Source organism: Martes martes (genome assembly GCF_963455335.1).
Source record: "Martes martes genome assembly, chromosome: 13".
Taxonomy (NCBI): domain Eukaryota; kingdom Metazoa; phylum Chordata; class Mammalia; order Carnivora; family Mustelidae; genus Martes; species Martes martes.
Window position 1 is genome coordinate 74,877,185 of NC_137901.1, and position 21,581 is coordinate 74,898,765.

Here is a 21,581-nt window from a genome sequence, read left to right on the forward strand (position 1 = left end):
CCGCCCCCTCCAGCCTCCCCTTTATCTGCTGGCTCTGCCATTTTCTCTCCATTGCTGACCCTTTTTCTGTTCCCTCTGTTATCTCAAATAATGTCACTGCCTCTTTAGAATCTATTCATCAGAGCAGAAAGAAGCCAATGCTGACTCTGATAAAAAAAAAAAAAAATACCATCTGTGCCTCCCGGGGAAGAGCTCTCAACCCAACCGCTGGTGCCCCCGCCCGCCTGCCATTTCATGGGGGCGCCAAGGGGTAATCAGATTCCACTGGAGGGAGGCAGGGTGCCCTCCCACAGGTGGTGCCCCCACTCCCAAGCTCACTCACCAAAGCCAGGGGGGAGGCGGTCTCTGAAAGAGGTCTCAACCCCAGGCGGCTTTCCGTTGGCAGAAGAAGAGCCTGATTTGGCTATTTGTGTTTGCCTTTTAATTGGTTTTTCTTTACTGGTTGACAGTATTTAAAAAACAGGGCGTTTTTTTGCGAAAAATCTAGATTCTGCATTCTCCTTAAAAACTGAATTGGAAGGTTTGGTGACAGTGGGCCCACCACCCACAGAGCAACAAATGGCTGGAGCTTAGGGTGGGGGCCCCATATCCTCCCCCGAGCCTGATCTGACTCACCTGCCTGGGCCCTGGATGTTTGCAGGCATGAGGCCTCCCAGTGGGCAGAGCTCCTTGGAGGGGTGCTGAGGGGCAGATGGAAAACTCCAAGGCACCTTTCATGGGGCTGGAAGTATCTTCAGGAAAAAGAGCAGACCAAGGCCCAGAGAGGGGAAGCCACTTGTCTATGTCACACAGCATTTCAGAAATCTTCCAACTTGCGGACAGAGTGTTCCTCAACCACAGGAGAGAGATGGGGGGTGGCCCTGACTCTGGCCCACCTACTCCCCATCAAAGCCCATTAAGACTCCTGTACTGTACATGTGCTGTCAGCCCTTCTGGGGGCAGGTACCAGGGTATGGGCATCTCCCAGGGCAGGCAAAGACACGTCTGCAGTCCTCGCCACTGGAATGCCCCATCTCAAGCCAGTGCCTTCCGTCATGGGGCCTGGGTTCGGGTCCCAGCTCTACCACAGACATACTGTGTGACTATGGGTGGGTCACCATTCTTCTGCACCCCCATTTCCCCATCTACAGAGGATAAGACCCTCAGCTCTATCAGGGAATGCTCTTGATAGGAGAATGTCCCCTCTCAAATGGTGCTCCCGCCTCGCCAAAGCAGGTGGTAGGGCATGGGTGCCGGTGTGTATGTGTGTGGGTGGGTGGGTGGGTGTGGTATGTGCCCTTCCAGTCTACGCTGACCAAGGACAAGGCCAGCCACACGCACTGTGGGCCATTACATATGCTCCCCACCTCCAGCCTGGCCATAGTGATGAGTCGTCCCCACCCTGTGAAAGTCAAGGGGGGCACAGAGCAGACGGGGCTGCTATCCTGGTAACAGAAGGCAGGTGCTTGGACCGACAGGAGCGTCTTCTTCCAGAGTCCACATCCTTAATTTCCAGACCCATGACGACCACTGACTTGGGGACCACAGCGTGGGAGGCCGTTCAGCCACACCTGCCTCCATACCCTGAGTCCTGCCTATCCCTCTGGAAGCAGGACGAGACCAGAAAACCTAGCCATGCCTGGCAAGGGAAGTGGAGGAAGCCTGGGTTCTGAAGCCAGAGGCTGCTGGGTTCCAGCTTGGCTCCCTCTGGGCGGTCACGTTCCTACTCTGAGCCTCAGTTTCCCCCATCCGGGATGATGACAGCAACTCCCGCTCCCTGGAAGCCCATGCCATGCACCAGGCTCCAGGCTCTGTGTAATGTGCTTTGCTGCCTGGCACTTCCACGTTGCAGCCAAAGAACCCAGCGTTCAGAGAGGGGAGGTGGCCTGCCCAAGTCCCACAGATACAGGTGATCCGCCACAGGACAAGGCCAGCCCTGCCTGACCCCAGAGCCACAAAACAGTGATCACTGGCAAGAGGAAGTGAGGGCACGAGGGCAGAACCCCTGGCACAGGAGGGCACTATTGTTTCTATGGATGGAGTAACCAAGGCCCAGCGAGGGCAAGATACCTGCCTGAATTCCCACAGCAAGGCACCTTTTGGTTTTCTCCTCACAGCTGGGGTATCAGAAGAAGAGCACTGTATCTGGAATCCAGAGACCCATCATCAGGGCATATGACCCATCATCAGGGCATAGCTTCTGCCCTTTGCCGACTTTGTGGCTTGGAGCAGGAAGCCCTCCCTAAACGCCCCCAACCCCAGCCTCAGTTTCCTGTAAAATGGGGCTCCCAACACTTTGCTCACAGGCTTGCTGTGGGTACAGGTGGAGGGCATGGGTGTGAAGGCACCCAGAGCCACAGGCTGGGGTGCCCAGGGGTCACCTAGGCAGCCCTTCCAGCCACCTGGCTTCCCAAGAGCTCCGAGAAGTTCCTGGCAGGTAGTACATTCACAGGTAGTATTTGCTGAATGAGAGCATCCAGGAGCTCAGGGCCAGGACCCTGGGGAGGAGCACACTTTGTCTCCAGGTGGGGAGGAGGCCCTCCCCCAACCCCCTGCCGAGAGGCCAGGTTCAGCCCAGGTGCCCCCATCAGCATTCAAGGGATACCTACGCCTCAGTGAGTACATTCTGCAAATGCCTCAAAATGGATGTTTTCATGATCAGATTTAAAACTTTGTACGAGAACAGACTCAGTTCCTTTCCGGAGCAGGGGAGGGGTTTGGCAGAGCAGCCTGTAAAAAACAAGTCCAATTCTCATCTCTTCCCCTGTCTGTGTGATTAGGCTGGTCCCCACTCTGTCAGCCCAAGAGAGTGGGGAGAATGGGGACATTTGGGCCTTCCCCCTTCGCCCCACTGCTGAGAGGGTGGTTGGGGACGCTCCAGGAGGACAGAAAGGGCCTCTCTCCCTCGGCCTGTGGCTCCCCAATTCCTGCTCTGTCTCTCCTTGGTTTACAGGAAGAAGCAGACTGTCCCCCAAACCCCAGCCTACCCCCCGCACTGGGCCATTTGTCTGCAGCCTGGTTTGTCACATTACAAACTTCACATGGGGAAAGAAAGTAAGACTGACCGACTCAGATTTGATGTACTAGCTTGAGCCAGGAAACTCATCACAGAAGAGTTTGATGTACAAGCTTGCCCAGCACCCTTGGCATCGGCCCGCACCTCGGAAGACTGCATCTGAGCCCCCGGTGGCTGGTCTGTGTGGGGCCCTGCGACTCTAATCAGACAAAGACAAGCCCAGTGGTATCCAGCCCATTGGGTGGGGTTCAAGGATGGGTTTCACCCCTCTCAGGTCCGAGGCCTTGGGCGAGAGTCCCTGAACTTCTCTCTGAGGGAGTGTGGGTCTGTTTCTCTGCCAAGTGGGAGAATTTACGCAGGCCCACAACTCCAAGGCGCTCTCGAGCCCAGAAGCTTGGCATCGAAGCTCATCTGGAAGGACACGCAACATGGCTGACCGCCTCTGTACGATCTTTCCTCTTTACACTTTTGGCTGCAGAGTTTGGAGCAATGCTGCCCCAGGGTCCCTGATGGATGGAAGCCCGGGCGGTCTATCCCCTAAAACCACAAACTCAGAGTGCCAAGTCACAGGGCCCCAAGGGTTCAGATAAGGGACTGGGGTCCTACTCCACCTGGAGCACCGAGTTGTTGTGATTAACTCCTGAGGGGTTGAAACACTGCCTGGCATTTACATCGGAGGAAACTGAGGCTCGTCTGCGTCCGTTTGGAGAAGACACAGGGTGTGGGGTGTGGCACTTGTTCAACCCAGTGCCCAGGGTTCATGGGGCTCTGGGCAGTTCAGAAAGGAGAACCCACTGATCTCCTCCGCAGTTTGGTCACTTGGCCTGTTTGCAGCACGGGCAGGACCACAGGGGGTCCAAGGTGTGGGCAGCAGGGATGGCCAAGGGGGCAGGAGGGGTGACCTGAGCCGGCATCTCTGGGGCAGAAGGGACATCTCAGCTAAGACGAATGGGCAGGGACTGGAGAGGGCCTTTGGGAGGTCCCTCGTCATCACAGAAGAGTCACTAAGAACAAGGCTCTGAAGTCGCAGATACCTGGGTTCAAATCTCACTGTCACTTGCTTGTCTTGTGACCTAGGGCAAGTCACTTCCCTTCTTTGGGCCTCAGTTTACTCATCAACTGAATGGGGAGAACGATAGCTACCTCACTGAACTGAGCAGGTTCACAGGGGTAAGGCCTACAAAGCACTAGGCGCCACGCTGGCCATGAGGCTCCCGGAGGTTGGCTGTTGGCGATTCAGGAGCTGATAAAGCCACCAGGAGGGGGGTGACTGAAGGATGAACACAGTTGATGGGACATATCTGCAGGTTAACAGGCTGGGCCTCTTGAATAAGCCATGTAATGGAGGGAAAAGGTACGTGTGTGTGTAGGAGTGCTGTGTAGACTAAAGGAGAATTTAGGGGGACAACTTGGTGGCTCAGTCGGTTAAGCATATCGGCCTTTGGCTCAGGTCATAATCCCAGTGTCCTGGGATCGAGCCCCACATTGGGCTCCCTGCTCAGCATGGAGTCTGCTTCTCCCTCTACCTGCCTCTCCCCCTGCTTGTGCTCTCCCTCTGACAAATAAAAATTTAAAAAAAAAGGAGAGACAGAGAGAGATGAGAATTTAGGGTTCTAACAGCCACACGTATGATCCTAAACGGGATTCTGGGGATTCAGGTGACAATTCGAAGGAAATGTAAGAACGGCCTGGGGATTAGGGTGCAAACATATTGTAGGCATGTTTAAGGCATGCTTAACCCCTGGGCAGAGGGACTGGCCCAAGCACACTGGGATGGCAGGGCGGGACCTGCAGCCAGCTCCCTACCTCCCTGGGCTGCCAGCTGTCTGTCTGTCCATCCGTCCACGGAGAGCCAATCCGCCCCGACAGAGGGAGCCCGGGTGCAAACCGCAGCAGCTACTCTGTCTGCCATGAGTCACAATATTTGCTGCCTGTCTCTCCACGTAAGACCTCTGGCAGCCCACAGAAACTGTGAACTTGGGGCTGTGATGGTGGGTGTTAAATCCACGCTAGGCAGCAGAGGCTGGGAGCGGTCCAAATGCTGACTTGAGAGATTGCTCGTCTCCGGCTGGCAAAACGGGCACTGGTGCTCATGGGACCTCCCCCTCCTCGGGGAGGGAGCCGGGAGGGAGGCTGGAAAGGCAGCCAGCATTAGCTGTTTCTGCAGCAGCGACTGCACGCCCCCGGGGTGGGGGGCTCTCCCATCTAGGCGGTCCGGACACACTGGGCTGGATGCTTCTAACTGGCTCTGGGCACCGCTCCAAAATTCCCGCGCTCTGAGAAAGCGCTCTAGCTTTCAGCATGGGCCGATGCCATGATGAGCACTCATGAGCACTTACTGTGTGCGCAGCACTGAGCCCCAGGCTCTATGTGTGCTTTCGCACTCAGTCCTCACGAAACCACTCTCAGGTGGGTATCACTAGTTTGTCCCCCTTCCCAGCGGAGGGGTTTGTAGCCTCCGGAGGTGGAACTGGCTCACCTGAGGTCACGTGGCCAGTGGGCGGTGGAGAGGACCGGAAGCCAGGTCGGAGCTGAACTGACCTTTGGGGTCATCTCTTTCATTGTCCTCAGCCTTGACCCAGTGTTGGAGGAATCACCTGGAAGCTCCTGAAAGCTACCCAGGGCTGCACTCTGCTGAGATGCATTCCATCCAAACATTGAGGGAGAACAGGCATCCCCGGGTGGTACTGCCGTGTAGCAGGGAGTGAGAACCCCACCCAGGAAAGGAGAAAGTGAGGATGGGGGGGGATGCTCCCTGCAAGAGATCCGTGGCCAGGAGTGGACGTCACAAGGCCCATACAGTGGCAGGGGAGGGGGGAGGTGGTGGCTGGGGTAAGGCTGTAGTGGGCAGAGGCACGCAGGTGGCAAGCACTGAGACATGAGCAATGGGTTGGCCTCTGCTCCGGGACACACGTCCCCCAGGTAGTGAGAAGGGGGTGTCTCAAGGAGCAGCTAGTCTCAGGGGATGAGTCTCAGCCTCTGGAAACCTGCCATGGGCATCTCTGGGCACCCCGGGGAACTCCTAGGCTAGCCTCCTGGGGAAACGTGGTCAAGCAGCACCCCAAGAAAGCACCTTTCAGTCCCGGCTGCTCATATTATGCTCTAATCATGTGGGCGACTTTTGAAAATACCCAGGCCCGGGCCCCGCCTGGACCAAGTACAGCTGAATCCAGAGGAAATAATGAGCCCGCACGTGGAAAGCAGCAAGAATCGCCCCAGCCTATGTCCAGGCAGAAGCACGCAGGGGCTGAGGGCAGGAGCTGCAGTCACATTGTCGGACTGGGAATCCTGCCTCTGATGTGGATTAGCTGTGTGGCCTTGGCTGACTTACTCAACCTCTCTGAGCTTCAGTTTCCTAATCTCTACAATGGGGCTGAGACTAGCAATTGTTCTCCAGGCCCGAGGCAGATGAAAGGAGATGGTGGATCTACAGGGTTTAGAACAGTGCCCAGCAGGCAGAAAAACTCAGTATTCACATTATTGTTTTATGCATTATTTGTGTTTTGAAGAGAAGCAGGCAACCCCCATCAGTGAGGCTGGGGCAGGCATCCCCCGTATTGCCCTCACGTCCCTGGCAGTGAGCCCAGGCACAGCCGGAGAGGCCTGGCAGGGCGGGTGGGGGTTGGGAGGGGGGGCTGTGTGTGGCGCTCGGATTCTGCTCTTGAGGCCTGCTCCCGCTCACCCTCCCTGTGAAGACCCTGGGAAAGGCACCCGCTGCCCCCTAGTGGTCAAGGGCAGAAGCGCAGGGCCATTTTAACCACATCCTGAACTCCCTGCCCAGCCCCCACCTCCCTGGGTTCCTCCCGCAGGTCCCGGAGATCCCCGCCACACTGTGCTACCTACGGGGGCTTTTTGATGGATTCTGCCTTTTCAGAAGGAGCTTTGACTGTTAATACAAAGTTCAAATAGGGCCAGGTATGTGCCAGGCGCTGTGATCTACAAGCACTTGAGTCTTTTTTCCCCACCCGGTGAATTTCAGAAAAAAAAAAGGAAGATTCCAGAATCTCCAGGTTTTTGATTCCAGGGCTCACAAAAGTCTGTGAACTTGCTGAGTGCTCAAGCTCCAGGGGCCAGGAAGCTTAAAACTCCCCTTTCTGGAAAAGCAGGTAGGAATTGTCCTAGAGGACCGAGGGCCATCCAAAAAACACCTGTGTCCTGGAGACACAAAACCGAGTGACCCAAAGCCCTTCTTTCTTTCAACTCCTTTCAACTCCTTAAGAGCACCATGGGGAAAGTGGCTGGAGAAGAAAGGAGGCAGGCTAGGGCGGGCTGGAGACTCTATCCTACTGTCACCCTTCTTTCTGGACTCCCAGGGAAGCCCTGGTTTACTCAAGAGCTTTTTATTTCCCTCTGCCATCTTTTCTGCAAAACCTGTGGGTACAGACTGGCAGAAAGTGGGTTTAACCATGACTTCAGCCAGTCCTGGGATGGGAGGACAGAAGGCAAAGACCACCACCTACACAACTGCTGGGCAGCCCACGGTCTAGCTGGAGAGAAGAACAGAACACGCGAAATGCTGAAGGATTCAAACAAGGCAGGGCATGCAGGGAGGAAGGTGGGACCAGGGTCATCCTGGCGGTGGTCAGGGAAGGCTTCCTGGAGGAGGTGGGAGGGACCAAACCCCGAGACGAGTGGAAGGGTAAAGGCAGAGGGAGGGAGAAGGCACACTGTATCCAAGTGTCCAACCAAGTGGACAGAGGGTTTGAGAAGGTGGCAGCGGCCCAAAGAGATGGGTGTGTGGGAGTTTCAGGGAGGCCAGGAAGGAAGCCCCTCACATTACAGAGGACCCCACATGGCCCCACTGCCCAGGCAGCTCAAGAGAAGGCAGGACACAGGCTGGGTGTTCCAGGGACCCCAGCCCAGTGCTGGTTCCAGATCATACCGCTGGGAATGGAGGGGTGTGGCCGCTGGGAAGGCTGGCGCACAGGGCCTGGGGGCCCACTGGCCAGGACAGAAGCTGACTCTGGCACCTAGAATACCCCAGGAAGGGGCTTCTTGGTGGGGCTGCAGCAGCACAGGTTCATCTCAGAGACCATCCAGGGCTTGGCGCACGGAGGGGTCCAGGGAGGCGGCCGAGTGGACGGAGATGCCAGGGGCCCCGATGCTGGTTTCCCAGCAGTCAAACCCGCAGGCAGTCAGAGCCTGCTTCACGGCCTCTACCTCTGGCTGCTCCAGATCTGGGGGAGGGAAAGCAGAAGGTCACCCCATAGTCGTCTGCTCCCTTAGACACTGTCCATCCAGGGAAAGGCCCGGGACCAACCAGGTCTTCCTGTTGGAATGTCAAGCCTTGCACCCTTGGGAGGGGGGGCGGGGGGTGGTTACGGAGCCAACAGTTAAAATCATGGGCTCCTGAGGCCCACGGACCTGGCCTTCTCATGGATCAGCCACGGGGCCTCAGCCAAGTGACTTCCCTTCTCTGAACCTCGGTCTCCTCATCTGGGAATGGGGCTAATACCTACCCACCCCCCACCAGGGTCCCTGTGAGGCTCATATGGGGAATGCAGGTAAGGCACCTGGCATAGTAGACACGCCCCAGAAGCCCTCTCCCTCATTATCATCCCCGACCCTGAACTTGGAGGAAATAGTCAATGTCTGCCGTTGGCTGTGCTGACGTCCTGATGCTGAGGCACACTAAGGTTGAGGAGAGCCGCTGGGGCCACTGTGGGCTGACCGCAAAGCAACAGAGAAAGGTGGGACAAAAAGAGGAAGGAGAAAGTAAAGAAAGGGAGAGAAAGACCAGGAGGAGGGGGCAAAGGGAAGGCAATGGAGGTGGGAGCTCTGAGGGCCCGGTCCTGAGGGCAGGTATGTTGACTGAGCATAACCAGGAGTCCCTTACTGGCCCCGGGCACATTACCCAGCCTTGCTCTTTCCCCGGATGCTAAGGGGAGAGAAAGCCCTTTGCTCTGTAGCAAGGTCAGTCCCATCTTGGCCACATCAAGAGGTGACAGCAAGGGAGAGGAGTGATGACAATGTCCTGGTTATTTCTCGAGCTTGTGAGAGACTTGGCAGGTGAGGACACGGTAGGGCCAGCTGCCCCAGTAGGAGCCCCAGGCCTATGCCGGGCATTCTAAACGCACTTTTCTTCTCGAATCTAGACAACGATCTTATAAAATAGATGTTAGCATCCTTATTTTACTGATGCAGCCACAAAGACCCAGAGAGGTTCATTAACTTGACCAAGGCCACACAGCAGAGGTGAGGCTGTTCTCCAGCGTCCTCCTCCTCCCGAACGAATTGCCTAGGAGAATGTTTGCTTAGCCCCTGGCTGGCAACCCTGCCCAGCCCCCAGCTACCTGGCCTGAGGAGCGTGATACCACAGCCACCGCCGCCCGCACCGGTGAGCTTGCTGTGCAGTCCATGGGCCATGGTCACCCGGCAGAGTTGGTCCAGTGAGGCATGGCCCACGCCAAGGGCATTGAGATGGTGCTGGTTCATGTCGATGAGCTCCTGGAGGAGGAGAAGGTTTCATCTGTTCTCACTTGGGGTGCTTGAAGCCAAGGTCCCATGCCCACCCCACCCATGTTGAGGCCACTGGTCTGGGACGGCAAATAGCTTAGACAAGCCAGCACCATGTCCCTCTCCACTGCTCATAGAACCTCTCCTTCCTACAGGACTCCCCATGGGGCTAGGACAGAGGTGGTGGCAAACACACGGCCCACGCCTGTCCAAAGCAGCCTCCGGCCATGGTGACTGGCCAGAGAGGGCCTGTGACCCATGTTGGGTCAAGCGCAGCCCTCCTGGGGTTTTCTCTGCTTCTGCCCTGGAAGTGCTAAAACTGGCTGACTTCAGAGGTAAGCCACCAGAGTTACCTGCCCTGCACGTGGTCAGAGATTATATGTTAGACGGAGAGAGATTTCAGACTGAGTCGTTTTGGCCCCTGGATTCAGCTATGCCTGAAGCTGTTCTTGCTGGTCTTCTCAGTTATGAGCCAATACATTCCCTTTCTGTTAAAGCTTGGTTGGGATGGGTTTCTGTCACCTGCAGAAGTCTGAAGTACTCTGCCATCCCACAGCTGCCTTAGGTGCCCCTATTTTCAGAATTAAGAACCGGTTTATTGTTCTAACAAGGTCACAAGTGAGGGAAAGAGCTAAATGTGTTTGTTTCATCAAATTCCTGCTCTTCGGAGGCTCAAACGGCATGGAGGTTGATGAAACAACAAAACTGACAGGTAGCAGCGCCCAGGCACCCCCCTACAACCTTCCATTTACCCCACCAGTGTTTGCCAAACACCTTCACCATGCCAGGCACCGTGCTAGGCGCTGGGGTCTAAGCTAGCTCCCTCTGGTAGCTCCCAGCTACCGTTCCTGCCACGGGCAAGCTAAGCATGTGGTATCTGGAGTCGGGAGGGGCCTGGGTTTGAGCCCCAGTTCCGTGACCTCCTGGTCCCGGGCGAGGGCTTTGACCCCATGCCTCAGTGTCCTCACTTGTAAAACGAGCATTGTAAGAGGCTCTGCCACACTGCCATGGCGATGGGACAGGGTGAGTTTTTTGCATGATGCCTGGCCTGAAATGAGGGCTTCAGGAACATCAGCTGCTTTTAGTACTTTATGGTCACATCACCGTCCTCTTCGTTTCAGGGGACACTAAGGCTTAGGGAGGAAAGTGACTCGCCTAAGGTCGCTGAGCTGGCAAGGTACCAAGCCAGCCCTGGAAGCCGGGTCTGCCCAATGCAAAGCTCCCACCTACCCCGCCTCCGAGAGCGCCCTCGGCATTCTGGCTGCCACCTACTTCTTGTGGCATGGGGCTTGACAGCGCGCGGCTCTGCTCCAGGGAACGGGGAGCGCCTGTGCGCCCGGAGGGTTGCCAATCACCGAGCTGTCTGCTGAGGCCCACCTGGTTCTCCTGCCCTAGGCTGTCGGGTGGGCTCGGGTCAGCCCTCCCCTGAAGCCCGCCTCACACCCTCCCCCCGCCAGCACTTCTGACAAATGAGCAGACAGGCGTGATGGCCCGATGGCAGGCCCAGGTACCTTTCCCCAGCCCCAAGGGCTGGATATGAGGGTAAACTTCTGGGGGCTGCTCTCTGCGCCTGAATGCCAGGTGTCACGTTGCAGAGGCAGGTTTTAGACACCTGTCACATTCTGATCCAAAATCTGTCAAGGATCAGATGACAGGTTGTGACACAGGAGAACAGCTCGCTGGTTTGAGCACAAAGCTGTCCAGGAGCCGAGCTGCACATTTCAGCGGCTGCCACAGCCAAAAATATACACAATGTATAATCAACGTGCTGTTCCATGGCATTCTCCAAGGGCTCAACAGGGTATATTTCAGGCAGTACTCTATCATTATTAATTTCCTACTCAGGAGGACTGTGTTCCCTCCTTTCTACGTGAAAGGAATTGAAGCCAGCAAGACAAACGCTGGGGGACTGGAGGCAGACAGCTATGGAAATGGGAGTAAAAGCACAGAAGCGAATGGGGGTCCCTGCCCCTGGCACAGGTGGGCACTTATTCAAGATCTGTTGGCCAAAGAGACAAGCAAGTCAGTCAGCTGGATGCCTGTCATGGCCACTCACTGGCTGGCGGACCTTACAGAAAGTGGCTCTTTGGGCCTCAGTTTCTGTATCTGTAAAATGGGCACAGCCTACTTCCCAGGCAGGTGGTTCTAGAGATTAAGGGAGAAGTCATTTGTGAAAAGGCATGGCCTAGGAGCTGCTTCCGTTCACTACGAGGGCTGCCGACTCAAATGCCTCCAGTGGGACAGAGAGGCAGCAGACAGCCTGCAGCAGCTCAGGGTGGCAGTTAAGGAGTGCTGGGGACTGTATGTCACCCACCGGGCCTTGCTGTGTTCTTAGAATGCTCCGGTGAGACCAGCAAGGCTGAAGCTGGGGTTCAGATTGGGACCTGATCAAACCCAAGGTGTGAGGTCTCAGCCTTTACACGGGAATTACGCAGAGGGTGGTGGCTGGGGGAATGGTGAAGAAGGAATGGGGTGAGAATATGTCCAAACTGGGGCACCTAGGTAGCTCAGTCGGTTACACATCCGACTCTTGATGTTGACTCAGGTCATGATCTCAGGGTCATGGGATTGAGCCCCACATCAGGCTCTGTACTTAGCGCAGAGTCTGCTTATCCCAATCCCTCTGCTCCTCCCCCCAGCTCGCCCTCTCCCTCTTGAAAATAGATAAATAAAAATGTCTGAGCCAAAGCATGCCGGTGATAAACAGTCAGCAGAGGAACAGATGCAGTTAGCAGGAACAGCAGGAAAGAGAGGGGGGTGAGCAAGAAATCGCTTCTGGACCGACAAAAGACAGCGTCAGCAAAATCCCACTGTTCCCCACAGGCAGGAACCCCAGCCTGGCCCCTGGTGCTTAGCACATGCCTAGTACGCGCCGGGCACTGCCCTCTGTACTTTGCATGTACTCCCTCCATGGCTCTAAATCGCCTGGGAAGAGGCTTAAGAAGAAGGTATGTTTGCTGGCCTTGGCACACATGGGACCCCGGCCTGGGCCCAGCTTCTCTGCTTTGGCTTGGGGGATTCTGAGCGCCGATGGGGAGTCCCTGCCTGACAGCAGCGCTGGAGAGGCCCTGTGCCACACAGACGGGTTCTTACTTCCAGCACGAGGTAGTGCTCCGGTGCTGGGGCTGCAGCCATCTCCCCCAGCGTCCGCTCGCACTCCAGTGAAATCGCGTTAATGGAGGTCAGCAGGGGTGTCACAATCTCTGGAAACTAGAGGAAGAGGAAGCAAGGGCCCGTGAGGCCTGGGGCATGGGAGGAGAGAAGGTTGTCCCCCCAGCCCACTCCCTGCCCCCCACCCCAGAAACCTCCTCTCTGTCCCCCCCTGGGTATCTGCCTTGCCAGCACCAACCAAGCCAGCACACCTGACACTTCCTGTGCTGCCTCCCAGCTGTGTGGGGGGTGGGGATGATGACACAGCAGCTCCTTGTCTGCCACAACTGCCTCCCCCGGTCCCCATTGCCCGTCCCAGCTCTCCACTAATGCACAGGGCAGAGGGAAGGCTCGAGCCCCCAGACCTGGCTGCTGAGGCCCTGCCATAACCCTGCCCAGGAGCAAACCAGGAGGCACCTTGAGCAGCCGGCTCCTGACATTGGCCACAAGAGTCTTCGTGCTGCGAGGGACTTTGGTGTTGGTCAGCAGGATCTTCAGAGCCAGTGGCCTGTGGGGTGAAGAGGGACCCCATTGAGCTCAGGACAGAAGAGAGGTTTTAGGGCCGGGGCCATCCCAAAGTCACCCCACCCTGTCACAGAGGAGGAAGCAGAGGCCCAGGGAGGGGTCCTCGGGGGGCTGGAGGGGGAACGAGGGGAGTGGGGTCTCCTGCTACCAGTCACAGCTGTGCTGTGTCTCCAGCCCCCAGGCAGATAAGATACTTCCCTTTGGCTTGTCACCCACCCACCTGACTTCAGTGGGGCACCTGCTATGGGCTGGGCACACGTGAGGGGGCCTGGCTCAGCCTGGAGCTGGCAGAAAACGCCAAGTTCATGGGGGTTTGAGGAGTTCAAAGGTACCTCAGCCAAGCGTACAAGAAGGGGTGGAGGTTCTGTCCTGTGGGCCACCCCAGCTTGGTGGAGTGGAAGGGTCTAGAAATTTAGGAAGAAAAGCAATTGGGACCTGGAGTGGATCTTGCAGAGAGGGTGCACGCAGGGAGCAAAGATGCCCAGTTTGGCTGGTACAGTGAGCCCAGGGGTGGGAAGTCTTGTGCAGGTGCTGGGTTCCTAGCAGGTGGGGCCCATCCTTGCCCTGCCTTGACGGCACCCGGACCTGCTGCCCTGGCTCAGCCAGAGAGGGTTAGAGGGAGTCAGTCATCCCTGCTTGGCTGCCCCAGGTAAGAGAACAGAAGGCCCAAGGCGGCCACAGTAAGCTGCCCTTGCCAACCCCCCCACCCCCCGAGCTTCAAAATACCTCCTGAAGTCACAATCGCAACTGTCCTACGGCTAGCAGCCTCTGGGGACTCCGAGCCCCATTTCTTGTCATCCCCAAGCTGCCTTGCAGAGCACTGTGGGCCGGGGATGGAGGACGGAGCATCTGGACGAGCTCTGGCCTGAGACAGCTGGAGACACGCAGACCCCTTGATACCTTTATCCGCTTTTCTTTTCACAACCCAAGACTGTAAAATCCAATAGGGCAGCAAAAGGCTGCCAGAAACCTGCTTGATCTTGCCGCCCATAAGCCCATGAAATTAATATCGATTCTCAGCCTTGGAGGCCAGCTTCTTCTTCTTCTTCTTTTTTTTTTTTTTAACTTTACAAAAGATGAACATTCTATTTGGCTTTTCTTTTCCCCTTAAAGACAAGCCGTTCCTCAAAAGGGCAGCTTTCTGGGAGGCCGCATCTTGATCCACTTCGCAAACAATGCATTTTTTTTTCATGGAGAAGCACCATGCGTGCTTTGGGGGGAAAGGGTTCCTCTTGAAGCCATTGGGGGGGATTAACACGGAGCCTGGCCTCCCGGCTTCTCAGAGAATCCGCCATCTGCTCTCTGTGGCACCCTGTGGCCCGCAGTGAAGGTCGGTTTGCTCTGTGTTGTTGTCCATCAGGGTGGGAGGAATTTGAATATTGCATCTTCATCTTTCTTAGGCAAGTCCTCTGCAGGCTTGCTGCCAGCTCCCGCCAGCCCCACAAAATCCCTGGCTCCCTGGAGCAGCCAGAGACCACTACCCGGGCTCTGCTCTGTAAGCGACTGCGCATGCTAGGCCTGGCCAATGCCTCAATCTTATCTCCTCTTCGCCCTCCCCCTCGGGTTTCCATTCAGGTCCCTGCTCAAATGTCATTTCATCAGAGGCTCCCCTGGTCATGCACCCAACTGACAGCCATGCTCTTACGGGGCCACTCGTTGGCTGCTGTCTCCCACAAAATGTGAATTCCCTGAAAGCAGGCCTTATTCTTCCCTGCTGTGGCCCCAGCACCCAGCACACGGTAGCTGCTCAGGAATATTTGTGGAATTAAATTTGGTCGGCCAAGGGCAAAGCACTCTACAGATAAAGGTTTCTGATTTCATGCTCAGGATCCTCACTGCATAAACCAGGAGACGTCTGCCTCAGGAAAAGTGACTGGTGAAGGGCACCTGGCTCATGAGTGGCAGAGCTAGGCCCCAAGCAAGGTCCACAGACCCCAGAGCCTCCATCCCGCACACCACCACCAGCTGGCCACCGAACACGCCTCTGGGGCCATTCCCCCTGCCTCCTCCCACCTGGAAAGCCAGGAGAATCTGTCCAGGAGAATGTGCATGTGCCCATGCCATGTTTTGGCTGGCTTTCTCTCCCCGGGACCCAGTTTGGAGCTTAGGGTACGACAAGCTCTCAGGAAACCCTGAATAAGACGTTACCACCCCCAAATCTGTACCCCGACTTATGACCCCCCTCACTGTCACAGCATCTTCAGAACTCTCTGGATGCCTTCATTCTGAGGATGAAAGTCGCGCCAGTCTGAGGATGACCAGGAGCCCTGCAGGCAGGCCCAGCTCTGGTATCTCGAGTCTCACACTGACTCCTGCTGTCACTGCACCAGGCGTCGGTCTACCTGGCAGAGCCCCCCTCCTCCCTCAGGCCCCCCGGCTGCAGGACCCAGAGCACACAGCAGACAGAGAGGGCTGGTCCCACTCTCTTAAATGGCCCTGCTTCCTCCTCGGTGCAGAGCGGTTTGTGCCCTCCAGGGGACATGCGGCACTGTCCGGGGACATTTCCAGTTGTCACAGCTGGGAGATGGGGGAGGTGTTGCTGGCATCTTGTGGGGGAGAGCTCAGGGGTTCTGCTAAACACCTCAAACAGGCTGCAGAGAGCAGCCCTCCGCCATAGAGAATGATCGAGTCCACAATGTCAGAGGCACCCAGGTTAAAGAAACCCTAATGCCGGCCATCAGAAAGGCAGGCTCTGCTCTCAGAAGACAACAGAGCCGACATAGGGAGATCCCAGAGGAGCCGGTGGGAGCAAGAACATGCCAGCTCATGCAAATAACCCTCCTCACCCTCATCCCCACGGAGAGGTCGCCAAGGGGGCCAAGTGCCCTGGGACAAACACCAACCGACTCAATCGGGGCTTAAGGAACTGCCACGAAGCACGTGCTCCCATGTCCCCTGTACGTGTCCACTCTGAGTCCGCAGAGAAGAGAGGGTGTTTGAGTTTCCCCACGCACGGTGGTGATCCCGATCCCTCCAGGGGAATGTGAAATGGGCTGAAAAGTTGTCATCTGGTTTTTAGAGCCCCAGATCCTAGTACAGTCGTCAGGAACACAGGCAGATGTCAGTTCTTGTTTGTGAAATGAACACGTGGGCGGACAGATTAAATTACTGAGAGGCCGGGGGTGTGGGGTCTGAAGGTGAACGTTCACGGCTGTGCATGACTTCTCCCTCTAAGCCCTTGGCGATCTGAGAGCGGCAGCCCAGAAGGTGAGAGCCTCACGGGGGAGGAGAGAGAAAGCCCAGGGAAACGCGGCCCACATGTGTCCCTCACCATGAGGTTAGAGGCCCGCCTCCCCCGCCCTGGGACTCACTGCCATAGCCGTGCCAGGAGCTGCTGCTCCGGCCTAGAATTACCTCTCTAGGGAGGAGATCTTTCCTTGTTGGAACCGGAGCGCTCCTCCTAAAGACAAGAAGAGGTGGGTCAGAGCTGTAGGCCAAGCTACGCATCTTTGCCTCTTGGCAGAGAGGCGGGGCTTGAGGTTGGGATGAGAGTTCTGTCCCCCATCCCAGGCCCAGGTACACAAGGTCCAGGAGGGCACAAAGGCTTGCTTGCCCTCCAGCCTGCATGGCCTCACACCACCAGCCAAGTGGGGAGGGAGGGCCTGGACTGTGGCCAGGTCCTATAAGTCCTCACCGGAGGGGAGTCCCGCTGATGTGGCTCTGTAGCTTTACCACAGGAACCCTCCTGGGAAGCTCCCCGAAACTGTAGCTTCCCAGGCTCTGCTCCGACCCCCCCAGAGATTAGATTCAGATGTGAGGCAAGGCCCTGATATTTCCCTCAGAATCCAAACTGACAGGGCCTGGGCGTCTACGATGGTCCTAAGAACGTATAAAATACTAAAAACAGAGAAAAATGAGTCTGAGGCAGCCCCTACCCCAGGTGCTGACAGCGTTGTCCACTCCAGACGGGTTCCCATGAATCATTCTCTCCCCCTGGAAGGCCCACTTGTTAATTAGTTCCAAATCCTCCAGGGCCCACCTGGAAAAGACACAGGAGTTCATCTGTACCTCAGAAGACAGTGCGGGCCCAGTGTCACCGAGGGCAGCAGGGTAAAGGATCCACAGGTTAAGCTTGCTGGAGACTAAAAAAAAGTCAGAGGGGATTGGGCCCTCGAATGCAGAAACAGAACAGCCTAGAACCTCTCCACTTCAGAGCATGCTGTACCTTCCCTGCCTCTGGAGCCCCCTCCACCTTGCACTGTGGAGGGAGACCAGGCCTTGAATGCACACAGCCCTAGCAGCGAGGGACTCTGGGCCCGTTACATAACCTGTCTGAGCCCCACTGTCCTCATCTGCAGGATGGTCACGCCCATCCAGGGCTGGCTGCAGAGGTCTCGAACAAGGTGTCCACAAGTGGCGGGCAGTAGTTACACTGTCACAAACCTTCACATACCCATCTGCTCTGGAACCCTTGCCATGAGGACCAGGGAGCAGACGTGTGACCCTTCCCAAAGCCCGCCAGGAATGTGGATTCTAGGAGCCCCAGACACCCTCAGTGGGTCCTGTGAGCATGGACCAGCTCTGGATCTTTCCTAAGCATGCAGCCACGCTGTCTTGCTCGGGAGACGTGCGGGCTCATACACAGTTTGGGTGGCAGACCCCAGGCCCATGAATTACCGAATAAGGAATATGGTCAACCCCTTCCCTGTGCCTGGTCCAATGCTCATTTGCTGTGGGGTCTTGGGGAAGGCCATTGCCCCCTCTGAGCCTCTCTCCTCACTGGCCAAATGTGGATGTGATGCCCCCCAACTCGAATGGTGATTTGAGAGGCTCAAAGCTATCACCAAGTGCCGAGCACTGAGCTGAAGCCTTTCTCCAGTGGCCGTCTCCTGGAATCCCACAAAAACCCTACAGGGAAGGTACAATTACTATCCCCTCCTACAGAAGAAGAAACTGACACTTAGGTGGGTAGAGCAGATGCTGGTGCCACTCACTACTACATGAGCACCACACCTGTGGACTGGGGCCCAAGCTCCCAAGACTGAGCTCCATGGTGCCGACAAGATTCCCTCGTCTGTCCCATAGTTACTGGGTACCCACTGTAGGCCTGTGACTAAGCTCACACAGGGGATGAACCAGACATGGCCCCTGACAGCTTGAGGCTCGGCATCTCACACACAGGGGGTACCCAGCAGCAATCAGTATTTAACTACAACCCCCAGGAGATAGAGGCGATGCAGGAGGATGGGGTGTGCCACATCTGGAAAGGGGAGGGCCTGAGGGATGGCGGGGGTGGGGTGGAGGGGAGTCAGCAAGGCAAGATGTGCAAGGGAAACATTCCAGACTGAGGCCGCATAGCAGCTGGGACTGGGCAAGAGTCAGGCCTTTCCAGGAACTGCAGAGCGAGTGAACGATGGGGCAAAGGGGCAGTTGGACCCAGCCCTGGACCTGGCCGTCTCCACAGAGGTGAATCTCCCTCCCATTCTGCGCACTGTTCATCCTTCAGCGGCTCGGATTTCTAACCCCCCTCTTCAGAGGAGACTGGGTTCCAGTTCTGTAGGATTTGGAAATGCTGGGGTCAGGGCATGGGTTGGGGCCTGGGAAGGAAAGACTGGGTCTTCAGGGGAGGCAGCAGAGCTGGCTGTAAGGAAGCCATGCACACACACACACAAACATACACACGCACACAAACTCACAAGTCACCCGTGCCCTTTGAACAACACAGCTGGTCTGCTGCCCCATACATATAAGTCTATTGGGGGGACCCAGGGCAAGCAGGCCTTCACTGATCTAGGTTATAATCCGTGATTAGCACATGCTAACGAGCACCATGGTAACACAGAATCACCAAACATCAAGGCTGGAGGGCCCCCCAAAAGCCCATCAGGAGTTGCTTCCAGAGGAGGAAACAGAGCCCAGAGAGAAGGGGTAAGCAATGGCCTGCAGCGAGTTACCAGCCAAACCTCCCTGAAATCCTCGAAAACCGTCACCTTATGTTACCTACAGGTGCATCTCTCATCACCTTCTGGATTCTTCCCCCAACAAAAGCCACCTTTTTCCCACCCCTCCCACTTCTCTCCACGCACAGGAACCAACCAAAGAAAGTGTGAAGGATGCCGACAGACAAACCCCATTAAGAGCCCCACCCCCGCCCCCGGATCTGCCATGGCCACAAGGATCCAAGGGACCTTAGTGTGAATTCAACTGTATTTTAACCTCTGTGTGTCAGAAGAGAAAGCAATGGACCGGACAGGGCACCCAGCGGGGCCCGGGCCATCAGGAAAGCACAGCATCTTCAGGGCAGAGGAAGGAAACCTCCAAACCGAGTTCTGGAGGAGGAAAGAGGTCCTCCACCACAGGCTGGCGCAGCGTGGCCTTGTTTCGGCCTGGGCCCCCTCAGCAGGCAGGGAGGGCATGGGAGCACCACTCTGGGAGCAAACACACGGCCACATCCATCCTGGCACCCAGCACAGCCTGAGCAGCCTTCTCTCCGGCCAGCTGCCCTGGGGGAGAGATGTGGCCAGCGGTCCAGCGGTCCCCTCAACATGGCACACAGTGGGTACCCAAGGCCACCAGCGGGAGGGCCCCCCTGAGCCCCATAGGCCCAGGGACAGACCTTGCCAAGAAGCTGCCAGGCTGGATTCTGGACTGCCATCACTCCCGAGGTGGGGCCCAGGACAGACGGCATCACCTTCATGCCTGGGATGGCTGCTCAAGGTGATAGACATGGCTGCTGGCGACAGTGTCCCAACTGGCCTCACTGACTTACAGTAGGAATGGCAGAGGCAATGCCCTCTCCATGGAATGAGGACAAGGGCTCCTACAAAGGGTGATGCCTTCATCTAATACCCCCGTGTTTCTTTCTTGGCATCTTCTACTTCTTTTTCTTTTCTCGTATAACCATCCAACCTGTTACAGATAAGGACGCTAGGGCCCCGAGGGGTACAGCGGCTGGGCCAAGGTCGAGGTCCCACAGTGAGTTGACAGCAGAAGTGGGCCCAATGGCTCCCTACATCCGGGCTCAGGTTCCTTCTCCCATACCACAGGCGCTTGAACCCAAGTGAGGCAAGGTGGGGGTGAGGGGTGGGGGACCTGAAGTGGCTTAGCTAAGGGGCAAAGAGGTCAGACTCTGGGTTCAGGTTGCCCGGGTGCAAGTCTCGTTCTACCATCCCTGGCTGTGTAGCCTGGCCCCGTCTTCTGGCCTCTGTGCCTCAGTTTCCCCATCTGTACAATGGCCACATGACACCTCTGGTGGGGATTCCTCCGAGTAAGAACCCACACTCGGGTCTTGGCGCCTGGAAAGGACAGCGAGCAGGGAGAGGGCGGAGACTACCTGCTGGCAGACACCCCGTCCTTCTGCGGGTTTGGGATCTCCTCACACGCGGTCAGGAGAGCGGCAGCCATACACGTAGAGTAGGCGGCGCTGGAGCCCAGGCCAGCCCCAGTGGGCAGTTGTGACCACACCGTGATATCCAGGCTGGGTAGGGCCCTGAAACACAGTGGGGGTGCAGAGCATGACTCTCCTGAGATCGAATTAGCAGTAGAGGCCCAGAACTGGACATTGGCAGGGCCTCACTCCAAGCCTTCAGCCTAGGTTTCCGAACTCGGAGACATCTGCCGACCCCAAAAGTGGCCCTACGGGATGGGCAGGAAGTCAAGGTGAGTCAGACAGCTTGGAAAGAGGTACCAGAATCATTTAAAGCATGAGGTTCCCTTTTGAATGGACCATTTCTCTAAATTCCTTCCTGTTCCCTACACAGGTGAGGCTCTTCTGTGCCCACTGTCCGCTTGTATCCCTGCCTGGGAAAGCCTTGTGCCTCTTCCTCCCCCAGGCAAATGCCTACCCAGCTTGCAAAACCCTTCTCAAATGTCCTCTCCACCGGGAAGCTTCTCCTGGCCACCCACGGAAGCCATTCCTAGCTTCCCTCACCGACCCCCTTTCCTCACCACGGCCTTCTTTGGGATGTTCCCCTGTTGTATTTCCCCCAAGCAAGGGCTATTGTTAAACTTCACGTTCTGTATTTCCCATTAATAAAATTTTCCATTTATAAAATTTATAATTTTTATAAACTTTTCATAAATTTTATAAACTTTTCCATTTATAAAATTATAGTGCCAAATCTGCTTTTCAAACCACACATGTCCACCCCACTCAGAACAGGAGGTTCTGAAACGCTTACCCCTTCCCGGAAAGGGATGTGCCCTCTCGCTCAGGCTAGAAATCCCATGGCAGACAGCAAGAGTTGGGACATTTGTGAATGTGCCTGCCGCACCATGCCTGGCCCCTGGGACCCACTCAACCAGTACCTGCTGTCTCAGTAAAGAGCTGTCCCTTAAGGCTTTCCCACTGGGCCTGGGACCAAAAAAATTTAAAAAAAAAATCACAGTGAAAATCACTGTGGCTAGGGACAGAGCTAGGCTCATTTCATATATAATATTGCTAACCCTCCGGCAGTTTTCTTAGGAGAATGTTAATGGCTCATACTTCTCAAGCTGTATAACAAGCTCTGTGTCA

At 56.3% G+C, this 21,581-nt stretch overlaps 1 protein-coding gene across 9 annotated transcripts in view; it reads right to left on the reverse strand.

Annotated features, from left to right (window-relative positions):
* Positions 1-21,581, reverse strand: part of MVK (mevalonate kinase) — a 40,790-nt gene that overhangs the window by 12,631 nt on the left and 6,578 nt on the right. For 7 of the 9 annotated variants that reach the window (XR_013967844.1, XM_080821395.1, XM_080821396.1 and 4 more), the window contains 6 exons: positions 20,400-20,555; positions 17,002-17,105; positions 16,481-16,526; positions 13,019-13,109; positions 12,545-12,661; positions 9,289-9,442 (listed from right to left, as the gene is read on the reverse strand). Coding sequence is in view for 8 of the 9 variants with exons in the window: in XM_080821395.1 (XP_080677521.1) it covers positions 9,289-9,442; positions 12,545-12,661; positions 13,019-13,109; positions 16,481-16,526; positions 17,002-17,105; positions 20,400-20,555 (668 nt within the window). In the remaining variant the exon portion in view is untranslated. Of the gene's footprint in view, positions 1-6,461; positions 8,173-9,288; positions 9,443-12,544; positions 12,662-13,018; positions 13,110-16,480; positions 16,527-17,001; positions 17,106-20,399; positions 20,556-21,581 lie in introns of those variants that run through there. The other 2 variants (XM_080821397.1, XM_080821398.1) reach the window with 1 other exon arrangement.